We start from the raw sequence: 19368 nt of genomic DNA on the forward strand, positions 1-19368 counted from the left end.
CGTTGATGTCGGATCTGAAACTACTTCTCACGCTGTGCCTTAAAACACATTACATCTGTTTGTAGTGAAGCGTCATGTGTTTAGCGATTCTGGTGCTAATTTGTTGGCTAGTGCTGTATTTTTCGTTATTCCTGTGAGACGTTGGCGGTTGTGTGTCGCTCTGATGTCACAGGGGGACGTTGTTAGCAGGTATTAGCGTGAAAGGTGACACTTTTGAAGCTGATCTGTTTGATTAGAGTGTACAGACGAGGAGGTGAGAGAGCTGGACAGACTGAAGCACTAAAGCGCCGCTGCATCGTTCTCTGTAGGTAGAAATGAAGTGAGGGCTAAAATCCCACCGCATCGCAATTAGCAGGTAGTCAAACGGCATTGTGGGTAATGTAGGAAGCCGTTTAACTGAAGATAGAAAAGGAAAGAACTCAGGATTTCATTATGAAATAAATCTTGAAAGTCGTTTAAGATCATGCATTAATTATGCAGATTAATATGCAAATCAGTACGTTTTCCTTTAAAAGTTTGTGACGTGATGGAAAAGCGATACAGCGCTAGTTTTTACGAGGGACAAACGCATCATATTTCCGACCCATGACTAGAAAACGACCCCTCAGGCTGGAATTCAGGAAGGCGGGTTCAACAGTCAACAGTAAATAAAGCAACAGCTGTACTTTTAATTGAGATTATTTTAAATAATCATTAAATGAGATTAAACCCGTAACATGGACGAGCTGTCACAGAGGTGTCCATGTTTTTGCCCAGTTTGTAGCACAAGATGGAAAATGGCGTAATTTCCGATCTCCGACTTCCCACTGCCGAATTAAGACAAATGCAGCAGTAATGTGTAACAATGGAGCAATGTACGCTTTAACTTTGGCTTAAACATCAGAATTTGATTGGATTGTTAAAAAAAAAGCATGATGTTATGTAAGATATGATCAGTTTGAATTTCAGGTTGTTCCTGTATGGATTAGCAAAGACTTTACACCCTGACCTTAGAGAAATTAGCTAGCGGTTTGTAATTATGTGAAGAAGCTTTAATACTCATGTGCTAGCATGTGCAGTAACTCACTGTTTGTTAATCTGATGATTAATTGTTGATTGTTCTCAGCTTTAATGAGGCAGAATGGGTGAGTCTGGGTTTCATGCCACTACGGACATTTAATTTCAGTTTACTAAAAGACAGATTGATAAATGAGGCTCATTGTACATAATCCTAAGGTTTAGTTTGAACTTGCTGCAGGATAATACCAAAACGTATGTTCACGTCAGTACACGTTTTTGTCATGTATGCAGGATATATGCAGCTTATGCCTTAAGATGTGATGAGCTCCAGTGATGATGTTATATCAAAGTTTTTGTGATGTGAAAATGATTTTCCACCTTTAATGTGATGCAGAAACCAACACAATTCAAGTGAAAAACTAATAGAATGGTTTTAGGGGGAAAAATAGAAAAAAAAACATACATTAACCTGGTTGCATAAGTGTGCACACCCTTTTTTAATGGGTCATGTGACTGTGCTCAGAATTAACCAATCACATTCAAACTCATGTTCAAAAGTAATTATCAAACACTTGTCATCAGTGAAGTGATTCTGATGAACCCCAAAGAAATACCAGCTGTTTCTGTACGATTTTCTTCACATCTTCTTAGTTTCATCCGTCTGCTGAAGCCGTGGTCTTCAAAGAGCTTCCAAGGCATGTACGGTATTTCATTATCGAAAGGTATCGATCAGGAGAGGGGTATAAAAAAAATTCCAAAACATTAGATGTTCCGTGGAATATTGTGAAGGCCATCATTAACAAGTGGAGAAAATGGGGCATTACAGTGACATCACCAAGAACAGGAAGTCCCTTCAAGATTGATGAAAGGACAAGACAACAATCTCTCGCTATCTCTCCTCACATGTCTGAGCTATGGTTTAGGGCGGCTAGACGGAAACCAAAACAAATATTTTGCCAAAATATATGTACACTCATCTGAACACTTGTGGGAAAATGAGTAATGGTGTAATGAGAACTTTTTGGGCATAATTCTAAAATATATGGCACAAACGCACAAAAAAACAAGATCGTTTATCACCCAAAGAACACCATACCCACAGTGAAGCATGGTGGTGGCAGCATTGTGCTATGGTGCTGCTTCTCTTCAGCTGGGACTGAGGCTTTAGTCACGATAGAGGGAATTATGGATAGCTCCAAATAGTGATCTGCAGGTGTCTGTTAGACAGCTGAAGATGAAGAAAAATTTCACCTTCCAGTACGATAACGACCTAAAGCACAAATCCAAGTCAACAAAGGAACGGCTTCAGAAGAAAATGATCAGTGTTTTGGAATGGCCCAGTCAGAGCCCAGATCTAAATCCTATCCAAACCCTGTGGAATGACTTGAAGAGGGTTGTGTACAGGAAATCCCCTCACAATTTGATAGATCTGGAGCATTTTTGCAAGGAAGAGTGGAATACAATTGCTAAATCAGGATGTACTAAGTTGGTATAGACTCTTACCCAAGGGATGTGCGTACTGTTTTCCTGTCAAATGTTTCTATTTGGTTTTCACTTTTGGTTGCTATCTCACATTAGAGGTCGAAAAAGATCTGAGATGATTTATCTTGTTTTTTTTTAACAGGAATGTGTAGACTTTTTATATCCACTGTATCTGGATCTGTTGTATGTCTGTGCATTCTCACTGACCATGACAACATGCAACAAAGCATGCAACCCACATTAATCTGTATAGAAAGAAAGATTTTGCGTGTGAAGGTAGCCATTGCACTAGCTAGGTGCTAACAACTAGCAAGAAGCTCGAATTAAGAATGCCGACGATCTGTTTTTTCCTTGACTCTGCAAGGTGTTTATTGCTATTAAGATCATCCAGGGTTCCCCATGTTTTGGCGTAATTGTGTAAACAGTGTTCGCCTTGATGTGAGATGTGAGAAGCCACGCCTCTTTCAATGTGACTGGCCAACAGAGACCACGCCTCTTTCACTTAGACTAGCTATTGTTTGGGTTCATTGGCTAATTTGTTCTCTTTCTTCCTCCTCTCCACAGATCTCTTGTAGCTGATCATCCCTAGAGGGTTAGACGGCCTTGGTTTATGCCCCGCCCACCTTTCCTGCCCCTCCCCCACAACCCAGCCGTCCTCCTAGATTCTCCTACTGGTTTATCTGGACCACGCCCGCTTTCTCCACCCCAAACTTCACCCAAACCAAGGAGCTCAGGGGCATTCTGGATGAAGACCAATTAAACAGAAAAGACTACATTTTTTAAAAAAATGGATGATTTGAAGAAAATGAGAGGACGCAATCTACTCGTGAGCGTCCATATTTAGAGGAGAAGAAAAAATTGTGGACTGAAAGAGGACATTTTGTTCGGAGAAAGGATCGCAGAAAGGTGGACATTTGTAGATAAAGAAATACTTCCTGTTTACATAAAGCATCATCTTTCAAAGAGTACACAGCTCTACACTTCACAGAAAGCTGTAAGCGTTTTACAAACACACACCCACACACACACTCACACACACACTATCACGTAACCCACTCCCACACTTCCCGGCCTCAGGATGATGTGCGAGGTGATGCCCACTATATCGGAGGACGGTCGTGGTGGAGGAGGAGGCGGGCCTTCCTCGCCTGCCGGGGGCGGGAGTGGCATGGGAGGGGGCATGGGGGGCATCGGGGGTGGCTACGAGGGCGGCAGCACGGGCAACCTGGAGTCTCTGATGGTGAACATGCTGACGGAGAGAGAGCGGCTGCTGGAGAGCCTGAGAGAGACGCAGGAGAGTCTGGGGACGGCACAGCTCCGCCTTCGGGAACTGGGACATGAGAAAGACTCACTCCAGAGACAGCTGTCCATCGCCCTGCCTCAGGTACACCATTGTCTGTGTCTGTGTGTGTGTGTGAGTTTGTGTGTGGAGAAATTTATGTAAAATATTAGAAAATTTCCACAAATTTTCTGGATCTAAGGGCTCCAGATTTCCGAAACTGGATCTAAAAGAAGTCTGTAGACTTATTTTTTCTCGCCTAGCTAGCATTCACCACTAGCGATGAAATCCTTGTCCCGAGTTTTATGTTCAAGATGTTTTTATCACTTGTAATGTGGGAATCTGTAGTTCCTCCTATTGATACACTATATGGCCAAAAGTATGTGCACTCCTGACCATCACACCCTTATGTGGGTCTTCCCCAAACTATTACCACAAAGTTGGAAGCACACAATTGTATAGAACGTCTCTGTGTGCTGTAGCTTTACAGTTTCCCTTCACTGGAACTAAGAGGCTCAACCCTGTTCCAGCATGACAATGCCCCTGTGCACAAAGCGAGCTCCATGAAGACATGGTGTGTGAAGGTTGGAGTGGAAGAACTCGAGTGTCCTGCACAGAGCCCTGACCTCAACCCCACTGAACACCTTTGGGATGAACTGGAACACCGACTGAACCCCAGACCTCCTCGACATCCCAACATCAGCGCCTGACCTCACTAATGCTCTTGTAGCTGAATGAACACAAATCCCCACAGCCACGCTCCAACATCTAGTGGAAAGCTTCCCAGAAGAGTGGAGCTCATTATAACAGCAAACACACGGGGAATAAATCTGGAATGAGATGTTCAACAAGGACATATGGGTGTGATGGTCAGGGTGCAAAAACTTTTGGCCATATAGTGTATCTACACAGAGTTTGCAGCCTGTTTTGCTTTGATCATTAATTATGAAATACATCCAAATCTCTGTCATTTCAGGTCGTATGTTTATTAGTGTGATATCATACATGCATTAGGATTACATCACTTATTATCGCCTGGTGTTAAGCATCGTCAGATATGTTGGTATCAGAGTGTATTTTATGAGCACACGATATTCAGACAGATATTTTTGATGATTTGGGTTAATAAGTATTTGTATGTATGTGCATTTCTAAGACGTTTGGATAGATCTCTTATCAGAGAAAGTGAAGACGAGCTGAAGTGCTGGATTAAATTGTAAAAGATTGAAAAATCTGATGATGTAGAAGAGAGCCTGAGGAATGACTAAACATCTTCTCACTAGAGAGAGAGAGAGAGAGAGAGAGAGAAAAGACGATGACCTGCTTTCGCTCATCGGGACCTGTTCTGCTTTGACTCACACTCATCTGCTCTGCTACGTTGCCGTTATGTCTGAACTGAGCAGCGTTGTTTTGGGTTTTTTTTCTGACCCACCAGTCTTTATTTCCCACAAAGCTTGCCTCATTTGCAGTGTGTCCCAGATCCTGGTTTTTCGCTGGTCTCAATGAGAAAATAAAAAGGGGACAGAAGAGAAGAGAAGAGATTTCCTCGTAACCTGAGCATACAGCATTGTACTTAGCGGTTAGCATATAAAATTAGAAATCAGAAACAATACTGAGATAAAACCTTTATATATGTATATATATGTATATATATTATGACTTGGTTAGCTCTTTTTGATTTTTTTTTGACTTGTTCATATTTGCGTAGTTTTGCACAACAGCGTTACTAAACATGGCCATGGATCTCATCTGCGAACACGTGAGGTTATCTCGTTTACTCGCCACGGGCAAATTAAACTTTTATTAACGTTTAACTTCTGTGAATTTCTTTTTTATTCAGTGTTTAGGCTACATCTTGCGCACAATGTATCATAGCGTTCAAAACATTTTCCCATCATAAACCAGAGCACAGACTGCAACCTGCAAGATCCTGAAGCTCAGCACCAGAAAGTGTATGAAAGAAACGGGGCTAAGATTAGTCTTTTCATACATCCAAACCGACTGTTAGACCTGTTAGCTAAACACACATCTAGCTAGCTAAGCTTAGAACAGCTGAGGAATATCTCACACTCAGTTAAATATATATATCCTTTATCCTCAATATAGCACACGTTTACCTTCTGTACTGCTGTTAAATACAAGATTATTCTAGAAGGAAGTCTACAAAAATCAATAAGAACACTGAAAAAAGAAAGAAAGAAATTGTGAGAAAAAGAAAGACTTTATGTAGTGATTAAATGTTACAGAGAGAAAGAAAGAAAAAAATAGAAAGAATTAATCTAAAGAAGGAAAGAATCTGTTCACTAGAAAAAAGCAAGCAAGAAAGAATTAATCTAGAGATTGGATGTTATAGAAAGAAAGAAAGAAATTGTGCAAAAAAGAAAGACTTTGTCTAGTGTTTAGAATGTTACAGAAAGAAAGAAGGATGGGATTAAGATAGGAAAGAAAGAGAAAAAAGAAATGAAGGAAGGAAGGAAGCAAAAGAAAGAAAGGGAAATAATCTAAGGATGTGGAAGAAAGATTAGATGGGATTAACATTTTATAGAAAGAAAGAAAGAAAGAAAGAAAGAAAAAAATTGTGAGAAGAAGAAAGACTTAATCTAGTGATTAGAATGTTACAGGAAGAAGGAAAGAAACAAACAAAAAATAGAAAGAAGAATTAATCTAAACAAAGAAAGGATCTGTTGACTAAAAATGGCAAGCAAGAAAGAATTAATCTAGTGATTAGATGTTATAGAAAGAAAGAAAGAAAGAAAGAGAGAAAGGAAGGAAGGAAGGAAGGAAGAAAAAAGAGAATTAATCTAGGGATTAAGATGTTATAGAAAGAAAGAAAGGAAGAAAGGAAGAGAATGAATGTAGAGATGAGGATGTGATATAAAATGGCTGTTGTGAACTCTAGTGTTTGGAACGTAACGTTCCTTCCTCACTTCCTGGATCCCGTCCCGAGTGAGTGATTCTCTTCCCGATTCTCCCGAGGAGCTCGGTTCTGCTTTATTCCACTTTAAAGCATTTGTTATTGTGAAATATTTTAGTTTTATAGCTGGACAGTTCAGCTGCTGTGAATGTTTTCATGCAGTATTGTTCTCTTAAGTGTGATCACCGTACTAAATTAAATCCTTCCTCGTTATAACTGATCCCAGTAGATCCGGAGAACAGGGAGAGTGTCGTACTGTTAGCTTTAAACATCTTGAGTCCAAAACTGAGTGCTTTCTTATTTCTTGATTTCACATAATGAATAAAACTTCTAGTTAAATGATATTTATCAGATTATATTCTATTACTCTTTACTTGTTCACTGTGAAGGTTTTTACGTAAGGAATAAAACACACCGTCTTCTGCTGTTATGGGAAAATAATAAACGACAGGATGGTTGATTAGTTTCCAATAACAGCATGTCCCCATGTGTTTTATTCCTCTTCTACCACAGCAATTTTCTAACAATCATAATTTATATTATTTATTATAGTACAACATCTCATACTTTTTATCTGATTATAGTTACATTTAATGCTTTGGGGCATAACTTAAACAAGTTCACTTACGTTATAGCAGCTATAAACATTCGTCCGTTGACTTCAAAAAACCCCAAAACAGCTGAACAATTTATGTGTTTCAGTTTTAAATAATGTACACCACTTCCTGGTAGTGGACTCAGACTTAAACCCTGTGTGCGTGTGTGTGTGTGTGTTGGTATAATGCAGAGCTGTGCACTTCTTTGCTTCCTGTCTGTGGTCGGATCTGAACGCTGTTAGATTCCATTAGCACTTTACGGCAGCGTAGGATGAAAAGGTAATGAGTGATGGTAATGTGAACATGTGGAAAAAGCTTTGATATCTTTCTGGGGGAGGTGTTGGGGATCTGTTGGGATACGTGTTGGGGATATGTTGGGGGACATGTCGGGGAGGTGTTGGGGATGTGTTGGGAGACATGTTGGGGAGGTGTTGGTGATATGTTGGGATACGTGTCGGGGAGGTGTTGGGGATGTGTTGAGGATATGTTGGGATAAGTTTTGGGGAGGTGTTGCGGATATGTTGGGAGACATGTTGGGGAGGTGTTGGTGATATGTTGGGAGACATGTTGGGGAGGTGTTGGGGATATGTTGGGATACGTGTCGGGGAGGTGTTGGGGATGTGTTGAGGATATGTTGGGATAAGTTTTGGGGAGGTGTTGCGGATATGTTGGGAGATGTGTTGGGAGAGGTGTTGGTGATATGTTGGGAGACATGTTGGGGGACGTGTCAGGGAGGTGTTGGGGATGTGTTGAGGATATGTTGGGATAAGTGTTGGGGAGGTGTTGGTGATATGTTGGGGGATGTGTTGGGGCGGTGATGGGAGACGTGTTGGGGAGGTGTTTGGGACACATTGGGGCTGTTTTAGGAGAGTGTTGGGAAGGTGTTGGTGAATGTGTTGGGAGACGTGTTGGAGAATGTGTTAGGGAATGTGTTGGGGATGAGTTGAGAGGTTTTGTGGAAGTGTTGGGGATGTGTTGTGGGTGTGTATTGGAATGTGTTGGGGGAGTTGTTGTGAATGTTTAGGGAGACATGTTGGGGATATGTTGAGGGTGTATTAGGCATGTGTAGGGACATGTTGTGGGAGGTATTGAAGGATATATTGGGGAGGCGTTTTGAGGGATGTGTTGGGGATGTGTTAGGGACTCATCAGGGATGATTTAGGGGTGCGTTGGGAAGGTGTTGTGGACATGTTGTTGGAAGTGTTGGTGGACATGTTGGGGGAAGTGTTTGGGAATATGTTACTCCACCCTTAAAACCTGTTTAAGTGTGTAGGACTGTACTGGCATTGCTGCCCAGGGCCTGACATGAGCAGGGAATTGTGGGAAATTGGTGCCAGGCAGAACTGGAGCCCGGTCTCAGTGAGGTCCACTTCCACAAAGCAAATATGCCATGAGCCCACTGCGATGCCATCTGTGTGTGTGTGTGTGTGTGTTGTACCTCAGCTTCTCTCGCTCCTGTTTCTCACTGCAGTGTGCGTGTGTGTGTGTGTGTGTATGTGTTGGTCAAGCTGGAGACGGGTTTGTGATTTTAATGAGTGTGATAATTTAATCTGGAGATAAACCACATCATTAGTGCCACGTGTCATGACTGTGTAAATCAGTGATGCTGTTGGATTGAGTTAGGAATAAAATCAACGATGGGGTAGTGTGATGAAGCGGAGTTACTGTTGCCACCCAGAAGTTCATTATTTTCCTATAACAGCACACCCCCAAGTGTTGTATTCCTCTTAAACCACAGCAAATTCCCAATGATTGCAATATTCCATTTATTAAAGAATGACACGTCGTACTGTTTATCTGTTTACAGTTAGATATTGTGGAATGTCCATGAAACAGGTTAGTTCCTGTTATTACTCATCATAGCTATAAACAGTTGTTTAAATAAACAGCATCTCCTTTATGTCTGTGTATTCTGGGTTTACGGACAGCGTTCCCAGGACAGGCTCCGGATTCACTGTGACCCTGTCCAGGAAAAAATGGGTACTGAAGATGAATGAATGAACAAACGAACACACACACACACACACACGCGTACACACAGACACACACACAGAGTGAACCGTGTTATGTCAGTGGGTGTGTGTGGATGGGCGGGGCGGAGATGACACGGTGTGAGCAGTACTGTAACTGGCATATGGAGCCATATGTTGGTTTGCACAGTGTGCCAGTGACACTGTGGTTGCTTGTAAATGGCTAATATCACACACACACTGACATTCTCATACACACCATGTATCAGAACAATGTGATAAATAAGACGTCAGGTTTCAGATGAAGAGAAACCACAGCACACTAGAGTGAAGCTGCTATGGTTTTCATATCACAGTTGTGGATTTGATAATTACAAATGTGATAAAAAATTATGTTAGCAACAATTCATTAAACAGACAATCTGCAAAGACATTTCCCGTCAACATTGTGTAGTCAGAAAGTGAAAGTAGTTTGCCACATTGTGGTACTGAAAAAGTGCTGAATGTTCCATATGTGGTGTATCAGGAGATGCTATAATTAGGAATAAGACACAAGCATTTGTATATACACAAAGGAAGTTGAGTTATGTGCAAGTACACACTGATATTCTGAGAGTTGTGCTGGATTTGCAAGTACGGCTCTGAGTTTGCCAAAAACAGAGGTGTGTCACAGTTACACATGATGATGATCTGATCTTTCATTTAAACACATTTTTCTTGTCAGTTTGAGCAAGGAGCAGTATTCAGTGTCACCACTTCAATATGTCATGTCAAAATTTATGTCCATCTATCCATCCATTTTCTTCTGCTTATCCGGGTCCAGGTCACAGGGGCAGCAGTCTAAGCAGAGACTAGCCAGCTCCATCTCTCCTTCTAGTCCTTGGTATGCCCCGGGGTCTTCTCTCCATTGGACATGCCTGAAACACCTCCCCAGGAGGCATCCTAGCCATATGCCTAAACCACCTCAACTGGCTTTCAATGCTCTACTTTGAGTCCCCCCGAATGTCTGAGCTCCTCCCCCCCTCTATGACTCAGTCCAGCCACCCTGCGAAGGAAGCTCATTTCTGCCACCTGTATCTGTGAACTCATTCAGACCACAGATGAGGGATTTGATGTAGATTGACTGTTAAATTGAAATCATCACCTTTTGGCTCAACTCTCTCTTCACCACGATGGAAAGGTACAATGTCTGCGTAACTGCTCACGCTGCACTGATCCGTTTGTCAGTCTCCTGCTCCACTCTACCCTCACTCATGAGCAAGACCCCGAGATACTTAAACTCCTCTGCTTGAGGAATTATCTCATTTCCGACCTGAAGGGAACAACACTCCCTTTTCTTGCTGAGAACCATGGCCTCAAATTTGGAGATGCTGACCCTCATCCTGGCTGCTTCACACTTAGCTACAAACCGCCCCAGAGCACACTGGAGGTCACTGCTTTTGAAGCCAACAGGACCACATCATCTGCAAATAACAAAGATGCGATCCTGAGGTCACCAAATCAGATGCCCTCTGCCCCCGTCGCTGCACCTAGAAATTCTGTCCATGAAGATCATGAGCAGAATCGCTGATAAAGCCCTGGCGGAGCCCAACATGCACCGAGAACAAGTCTGACCTGACGTTGGTAATACGGACCAGATTGTCGCTCTGGCTTTATACAGGGACCTGATGGCCTGCAGCCTGCAACAGGCCCAGTACCCCATACTCCTGAAGCTCCCTTCACAGGATTCCATGAGGGACACGGTCATATGCCGTTTCCAAGTCCACAAAACACATGTAGACTGGTTGGGCAAACCCCCCTGAACCCTCTATGATCCTTTTAAGGGTGAAGAGCTAATGTCTGGACCCTCCTCTCCAGTACCCTGGCATAGACCTTCCCATAGAGGCTGAGGAGTGTGATCCCTCTAAAGTTGGAGTACACCCTCCAGTCCCCCTTTTTAAAGATACGGACCACCACCCCTGTCTGTCAGTCCAAAGGTACTGTCCCCAACCTCCACGCAATGTTGAAAAGGTGTGTCAGCCAGGACATCCCAACAACATCAACAGCCTTCAGTAATTTAGGGTGAATCTCATCCACCCCAAGAGCCCTGTTACTAAGGAGTTGTTTAACTGCTTCAGTGACCTTAGCATTAGTGATGGGCAAGTCCTTCTCTGAGTCCTCCAGCTCTACTTCCTCAAAGGAGGGCATGTCAGTGGCATTCAGGAGGTCCTCGAAGTACTCCTTCCACCATCTGACTATGTCTTTAGTTGAGGTCAACAGTTCTCCATCCCTGCTGTAAACAGTGTGGGCGAGGCCCTGCTGTCTTTGCCCTCGCCACTGTCCTTGCTGCACTATGGTTGGCCCGCCGGTATCTGTCAGCTGCTTCTGGAGTCCCACAAGCTAACCAAACTCGAAAGGTCTCCTTCTTCAGCCCTGGTGTCCACCAACGGGTTAGGGGACTACCACCACGACAGGCCCTGATAACCTTACAGCCACAACTTTTTTTACATTAATGCACAAACCTGTCAGAAATTGTGTTGGCAGAAATTTGACAAAATTGCGTTAACAAGGCCAGTATGGGGCTTTACATCAAAATATTTTTTTTGTGGATTTTGAAAATGCAAATAAACAATGCTGAAAAAAAATGAACAAAAACAACTAACAGCAAAAAATTACTTAAAAAGTTAAAAAAAAGTTACTTAAATAAATTATCAGTAACATGTTTCATTGCTAAATCTAAATATACCTAATCATAAACATGGCCGCTGTTTGAACAGACAAAGAAGTTAAAGTTTTCCTCAATTTATTACTGAAAGCAACATCAGGCGTTAAATCTCTTCACTATCCTTCCGTTTCATATCTTTTCTTCTCAGTTGTAAACTCTAGGTATTATAGTCTTATTGTAGTTTTTGAATTAATGCGTGTGTGTGTGTGTGTGTGTTTGCGTGTGTGTGTCTGTGTGTGTGCGTCTGCGTGTGTGTGTGTGTGTTTGTGTTTGTGTGTGTGTGCAGGAGTTTGCCGTGTTGACCAAAGAGCTGAATGTGTGTCGGGAGCAGCTGCTGGAGAGAGAGGAAGAGATCGCAGAGCTCAAGGCGGAGAGGAACAACACACGGGTCAGTACAGTGTGTGTGTGTGTGTGTGTGTGTGTGTGTGTGTGTGTAAAACAGACTCATGCACAACTATCAACAGTTCAACAGTTTAGACTGTACAATTGTGTGTTTGCTTATAATTGTCTTTCTTTTTTTCTTTCTTCATTAATTCCTACCTCCTGTTTTTCCCTCCTTCACTTTCCTTTCTCCCATCATTCCTTCCATTTCTTGTCCATCCCTTCCTTCCTTTTTCCTGTCCTTCCTTTTCCTTATCCTTCCTTTCCTTTGCTTCCCTTTTCCTCCCTTCCACCTTTCCTTTCCTTTCCTTTCTTCTTCCTGTATGTCCTTTCTTTTGCTTTTATTTCATTTCACTTTAATTTCCTTTTTTGTTCATTCCTGTTCACTCCTTTCTTCTTTCCTCCATTCCTTACCTTTCATTCCCTATGTCCTTTCTTTTCCTTTTCTTCCTTCTTCCTGTACTTCCTTTTTCCTGCGTTTCCACCCCTTTCCTTTCATTTCCTTCCTTCCTTACTTTCTTCATTCACTGTTTCTTCCTGTCCTTCCTTCTTCCTGTCTTTCCATCCCTTTGTTTTTATTGCCTTTCTTCTTTTCCTCTTACGTCCTTCTTCGCTTTCCTTCCCTTCTTCTTCATCTTTCCTTTCCTCTAATTTCCCTTCCTTCCTGTCCTTCCCTCCTTCCTTCTTTCCCTGCCCCTGGCGTGTGTGTGTGTGTGTGTGTGTGTGTAGTTGTTGTTGGAGCATTTGGAGTGTTTAGTGTCTCGTCACGAGCGCTCTCTGAGGATGACGGTGGTGAAGAGACAGGCTCAGTCTCCAGCTGGCGTCTCCAGCGAGGTCGAGGTGCTCAAAGCTCTCAAGTCTCTGTTCGAGCACCACAAGGCTCTGGACGAGAAGGTGAGTGGAATCTCTCTCTGTCTCACACACACACACACACACACACACACACACACACACACACACACACACTGCTACAGGTATTTCTCTGTCTGTGTGCAGGTGAGGGAGCGACTGCGTGTGGCTCTGGAGCGAGTGGCCGTCCTGGAGGAAGAGCTCGAGTCCTCTACCAACGAGGTGTCCATCCTCACACATCCTCCTCTATCTCTCCATCCGTCTCAGTCTCTCTCTTCTTCTTCTTCTTTCTCACACACTTCCTTCTGTTCTTCCTCACAGGTTCTAACTCTGCGTGATCAGATCAAACGACGTGAGCGTGGGCAGGACAACGGTAAAGAGGTGAGACGTGACTCATCTTAGACCGCGTGCTGTCACATTTCACTCTTTCCTCTCTGTTTCACTCGTTTTTTTTGTTCGTTCCTCAGCGCCTCCCGAACGGCCCGTCCTCCATCTTGGATGATGGAGAGATCGACAGACAGAGGGAGGGAGAGATTGAGCGCCAGAGGGCGGAGCTTTCACAGCTCAAGGAGCGACTGGCCCTCATGTGCAGACAGGTGTGTGTGTGTGTGTGTGTGTGTGTGAGAGAGAGAGAGAGACCTTTTGCATTAGAAGGTTTCATGCATTAACAGCTACACGGTTGCTATAGAGATGTGTGTAATATTTTGCCCTGATGACCTCTAGTGGACAACTGCAACACTTACAGTTACATCATACCTGTCAATCTCTCTCTCTCTCACTCACTCTCTCTCTCTCTCTCTCTCTCACTCTATCAGTCTCTCTATCAGTCTCTTTCTCTGTCTCTTTCTGTCAGTCTGTCTCTATCATTATGTCTGGCTGTCTCTCTCTCTCTCTCTCTGACTTTTCTGTCTCATTCTATCTCTTTCTCTTGCTCTCTGTCTCTCACTCTCTCTCTGTGCATCTCTCTCCCTCTGTTTCTCTCTTTCTCTCTCATTGTCACTCTCTCACTCTCTGTGTTTCCCTATCTGTCTCTCTCTCTCTCTCCCCCTCTCTCTCTCTCTCTCTCTCTCTGTGTGTCTCACTCTATCAGTCACTCTATCAGTCTCTTTCTCTGTCTCTCTCTATCAATCTGTCTCTATCAGTGTGTCTAGCTGTCTCTCTCTCTCTGACTTTTTTTGTTTCATTCTCTCTCTCTCTCTCTCTCTCTCTTTCTCTCTCTGTCTGCATCTCACTCTATCTGTTTCTCTCTCCCTCTGTTTCTCACTCTCTGTTTCTCTGTCTGTCTGTATGTCTCTCTCTCTCTTTTATTGGCACAAGAGAGAAATCACATGTTTCTGAAAAACTTTGCACTCAACAGAGTAAAGTATTGGCACCCTCTGCTTCATTTGTCGCGTTCACCGTCACTCTGCTCCGTTACAGCAAACCTGCTTCATCTCTTCACCACATACATTGCATTTTAACCTAAAATAAGCATCATGTCTTTTATTTCATATTAAAAAATGTACATTATATTTTACTGATCGTCACCTGACAACCTTTTGCCCGGGAAACTCCTCCTATATTCACAGACTCTGTTATGTGACAGGAAATAGACACAGAGACTCAACCAGGGAGCCAGTAGTTATTAACATAGGTGTGTCTGTGTGTGTGTGTCTGTGTGTGTGTGTGTGTGTGTGTGTGTGTGTGTGTGTTTGTAGGTTGGAGAGATTGAGGAGCAGCTCACTGCCGCCAGGAGGGAGGTGACCAAGACTGAAGAAGCCAATCAGAAGCTTCAGAGGGAGATTAAAGAGGTTTGAACGAACACACACACACACACACACACACACACAAAGCATAACACACCATAACACACACACTCACTACCCTCCCCCCATTCTTCCACCACAATGGTTGCTCCTGTCATGATGTGGTGATTAATTGTGATGGGTGTGTGACTGTCAGATACAACGCAACACACACAACACACTCAACACACTAATCACACACTGCCTGTCATTCGTCTCTGATTTTCTGGACGATGTTGAGTCACTTTGTTTTGTGCTTCGGCTCGAACGTCTGCGATCTTGGCAGCAGCGAGCTTTCATGTCACGGCACAGTCGCTCGGGAATTTTCCTTTTGTGATAAAGATCTTTCTGATGCAACATGCCTTCAGCTCACTCTCGCTTTCCTCGTTAACGATTTCGGACCATTCCAAACTGCTGATCCAAAACAAGTGATCCAATGCAAGTGAATCAAAATAAGCAATTTAAAGCAAGTGGTTTAGAACAAGCTTTCAAAACAGTCAATGCAAAAGAATCCATTTAAACAAGATATTTAAAATGAACTGAATCAAACATTTTGATTCAAATCAAATGATTCAACTGAGCTTCAAAATAAGCAGTTTAAGACAACTGATTCAAAACAAGCGAATCAAAACAGTCGATTTAAAGCAAGTGATTCAGAACAAGCATTTTATATCAACACTGATTCAGAAAAAGTGATTCAGATCAATTCCAATTAAACAATTTAACACAACTGCTCAACTGTTCAAAGCAAACAATTCGAAATAATCAATTTAAAACAAGATGTTTAAAAATAACAGAATCAGAACCACTGATTCAGTGATTCAGTTCAATGATCCAACTCCAAAATCAACATTTTAAAACATCTAATTCAAAACAAATGACTCCAAATGACATCAAAACCACTGATTCACAATACGTGATTCAGTTCAGCTTCAAAATAAGCGATTTAACACAACTGATTCAAAACAAGCCATTCAGAGAAAACGATTCAAAACATTACCGAGGCTGAGAACATTCCTCTCTCTCTCTCACTCTCTCTCTCTCTCTCTCTCTCTCTCTCTCTCTCTGTTCTACCGATATTGTGTAATAGCTGACCACCCACAAACTCCTTGTAACACACAAGTAGCATGCGGTTAGCATTCCACGCTACTGTCTGTTGACATTAACTTGAGCATGTTAGCACTAGCCTGCGTTAGCCTTTGTGTCTTGTTGCCTCCGGGTGTACTACATCAATAACTGTTGTGATAATAATGTTTGCGATACTGATCTTTGGCAAAAAACTACAAAAACGGCTATGTTTACACACTGTCTAATAATGTATTAATAATTTGATGGATAGCTTAGAAGGAATAAAAAAAAAAAAACATGTTTACACCTAAATCACAATACAATAAATTTACTAAAGCGAGTCTGAATGCAATTTCTAATATCTGAAAAATCTGGAATTTACAACTTTAGAAATCAAGATTTTCTTTAAAACATATCTCAGTATGCTTGAACTCATGGAAGCTGGATTAGCACTTGATGCTAAGTTTACCTACAGTGTAATTTTAGAAATTCTGAGCCTTTTCCTAAATATTTTCCAACACATCTGAGGAAAATGTTAATGTTCTAAACAATTTCGTCTCATTTTCCGCTGCTCATCGTGCCTTTACGTTGTCCGTACGTGCTGGCTAGTTAAATCATTAGCCTCAGAAATGAGCTAGCTTTTAGTCTGCATCTGTATTTCTCAGTTGCCTAGCAACAGTGTTCAAACAACTTGCTATATTGTCCGAATCTTTTCTGCTGAATATTTCTCTCAACCAGAGTTAAAGTCTAATCTTCTGAGGGAACACATTTAATTTAGACATTTTAAAAAGATGTGAAAGGTTGGATTGTGGCTAAGAGGCATCCAGATAATATTTTCTTTTTAAAGAATTTTCTGTTTATTAGCAATATCTGAGAAATGATTTGCTAACCGATGAAACGTTCATGTTTTTATTCAGTTATTCGTCTTTAAGCTTATTATTATATTATGATTATAAATTATTCAGTAATGAATGTGAAATTAACAGGAAGTGTCAACATCGATGGAGTTTAAGAGGCTAAATAGTTAGCATGCTGAGCTGTTAGCTACCTTACATAACATTTCTCTCTCTCTCTCTCTCTCTCTCTCTCTCTCTCTCTCTATCTTTCTCTTCCTCTCTCTCATAGGCTTTGTGTCAGAGAGAGGATATGGAGGAGAGAATTACGACCCTAGAACGCAGGTAAAGTTTTTTGTGTGTGTGTGTGTGTGTGTGTGTGTGTGTGATTAAATCCTTCAGAGAACTACTCTAAAACTGAAGTCCGTATTTTTTTAAATGCAGCATATTATTTATTTAATGTTAAAAATTATAAGGTATAAAAGTATTTCATCTGAACGATTGTGAACATTTATCATGAATCAAAGTAAAATAGTAGCAGCTGCTCCTTATTAAATATTTTCTACAATAAACAGATGTAATTTGCCAACAATTACTATTTTTTAAAATTTGTTAAAGAGCATGTTGTACTTTTTATCTGTTTATAGTTACATTTAATGATGTGGAACGCCGGCGAGTTAAACCAGCTCAAGTTCTCACTTACGCTACAGCAGCTATAAGCAGTTGCTCCATCACCAGCCTCTCTATTTTCTCTTTGATGTTAATAAGAAAACAACAAGAACAACAAAAAACAAACGCAAAAACAAGAAACCGCAAAGCTGTCTAGAAAATGTCGGAAAAATTTCAGCTTTACCTCCTTCCATAAATTTTAAAGGTCTCCTAACAAAAAAAATAAAGTCATCACATCAGACATTATACTTTATTTTTAGTCTTTGATTATGTGGAGCGTTTGCATAGTAACAGCTCATACACATTATGTGTATGAGCTGTTACTATGGAAACGATAACGTATCAGAACAAGCGCATTAATATTAACCTGTTGTTCGTGTTACAGCTGGAACCGAGCCATGCTGCTATGACCAATCAGATTTGAGCATTCAGCCAGGCTGTGGAATAAAGACAGCTAGCTGGTCATTAAAATTAAAATTAAACTAATGATCAGTTGCATAATGTTCTAGTCCAAAAGAAGTGCACTGTAGTTCCTGGTGACATCAGTACCGAGATCCAGGAGCGTGTTCTTTTCCTGCAGGTACCTGAGCGCCCAGCGGGAGGCGACGTCTCTCCACGACATCAAAGACAAGCTGGAGAACGAACTGGCCAGTAAAGAGTCTCTATACAGACAGGTACACACTCTGCCTTCCCAGCCTTTTTTATTTAGCATCTGCTGTGGATTTGAGCTATAAATAGCACTCTGTGTGTGTGTGTGTGTGTGTGTGTGTTTCTGTTTATAATTCACTACTAATGTGTCATCATGGCCACAGCGCAGTGCATTGTGGGTATTCTGACAGAGCTCTGTGTAGAGTAATGTGTTGCTAAGGTCAGATATAGCAGTGCATTCTGGGATAATTTTATCACAATGATGCACTCGCAGTACAGTGTGTAATGTAGAACAAATTTCACTCTTCGAATACTGTTCGAATTTTCATATTTTTGTATTCAGAGTAAAAAAAAATCAACATTCGAAGTTTTATGACCTGCCTAATGTCACATTTTTAGCTAAATAAAATTTCAGTGTAGCTTAATGTACTAAAATGGGTCGTTTCTAGTATAATGTGTTTCCACAAATTTAATTTAATACAAATAATAATATAATTTAATTTTAATACAAAAATGAATAAATGTTGTGAATAAGTCTTTATATTCTAACAGACATTTATTGTAAATGCTTTTTCTCTGCAAATAATGATATCTTAGCAAGTAAAAATATGTTATATATACGCAAATTGAACTAACATTTCTCTTGATTAGATGGTTTTCAAACAAATATAAGATTATTAAGCCTATTTCTACATATTTTCTACATATTTTCTACACATTATTTTAAGCATTCAAGCCATATTTCTAGAAATAAAGAAAATTACTGTAAAAGAATAAGACAATTTCAAGCTTAAAGTTAGTAAAAAAAAAAAAAAAAAATCCAGGAACAGGTTTAATAATCTTATATTTGTTATATTATAATCTCACAATAAGAAATATTACATAACTTTTCCTTTATTCTAGATATCTTCACTGAGATGTTGTTTTTACAGTGTTGTGTCTCTGTGTTGGACTTAAATAAATAATAAAAAAAGACATTTATGTGAATCTCAGGTCTACACTGCGAAATAAAAAGACATCAAGTGAAAATATATTGAACATACAGTAGGCAAATATATCTAGTATTTCCTATTATAAAATTATAATAAAACAAATATATTATATTATATACTGTATGTTACCAAATATAATTGAACCCATTTCTAACATATTTTATTTTACTAATTTCTAGCTTGAAATAGTCTTGTTCTAA

General features: G+C 40.9%; 1 protein-coding gene across 5 annotated transcripts in view; it reads left to right on the forward strand.

Moving 5' to 3' along the window:
* ppfia3 (PTPRF interacting protein alpha 3) overlaps positions 1-19368 on the forward strand; it is a 59492-nt gene that overhangs the window by 8686 nt on the left and 31438 nt on the right. For all 5 annotated transcript variants that reach the window (XM_053239343.1, XM_053239344.1, XM_053239340.1 and 2 more), the window contains exons 2-10: positions 3046-3865; positions 12231-12332; positions 13055-13219; positions 13322-13396; positions 13496-13555; positions 13642-13770; positions 14872-14964; positions 17152-17204; positions 18109-18202. In XM_053239343.1, the coding sequence (XP_053095318.1) occupies positions 3560-3865; positions 12231-12332; positions 13055-13219; positions 13322-13396; positions 13496-13555; positions 13642-13770; positions 14872-14964; positions 17152-17204; positions 18109-18202 (1077 nt within the window). In that variant the 5' untranslated portion in view covers positions 3046-3559. The remainder of the gene's footprint in view (positions 1-3045; positions 3866-12230; positions 12333-13054; positions 13220-13321; positions 13397-13495; positions 13556-13641; positions 13771-14871; positions 14965-17151; positions 17205-18108; positions 18203-19368) is intronic.

Source organism: Pangasianodon hypophthalmus, chromosome 13, assembly GCF_027358585.1.
Source record: "Pangasianodon hypophthalmus isolate fPanHyp1 chromosome 13, fPanHyp1.pri, whole genome shotgun sequence".
In the NCBI taxonomy this organism is placed as follows: domain Eukaryota; kingdom Metazoa; phylum Chordata; class Actinopteri; order Siluriformes; family Pangasiidae; genus Pangasianodon; species Pangasianodon hypophthalmus.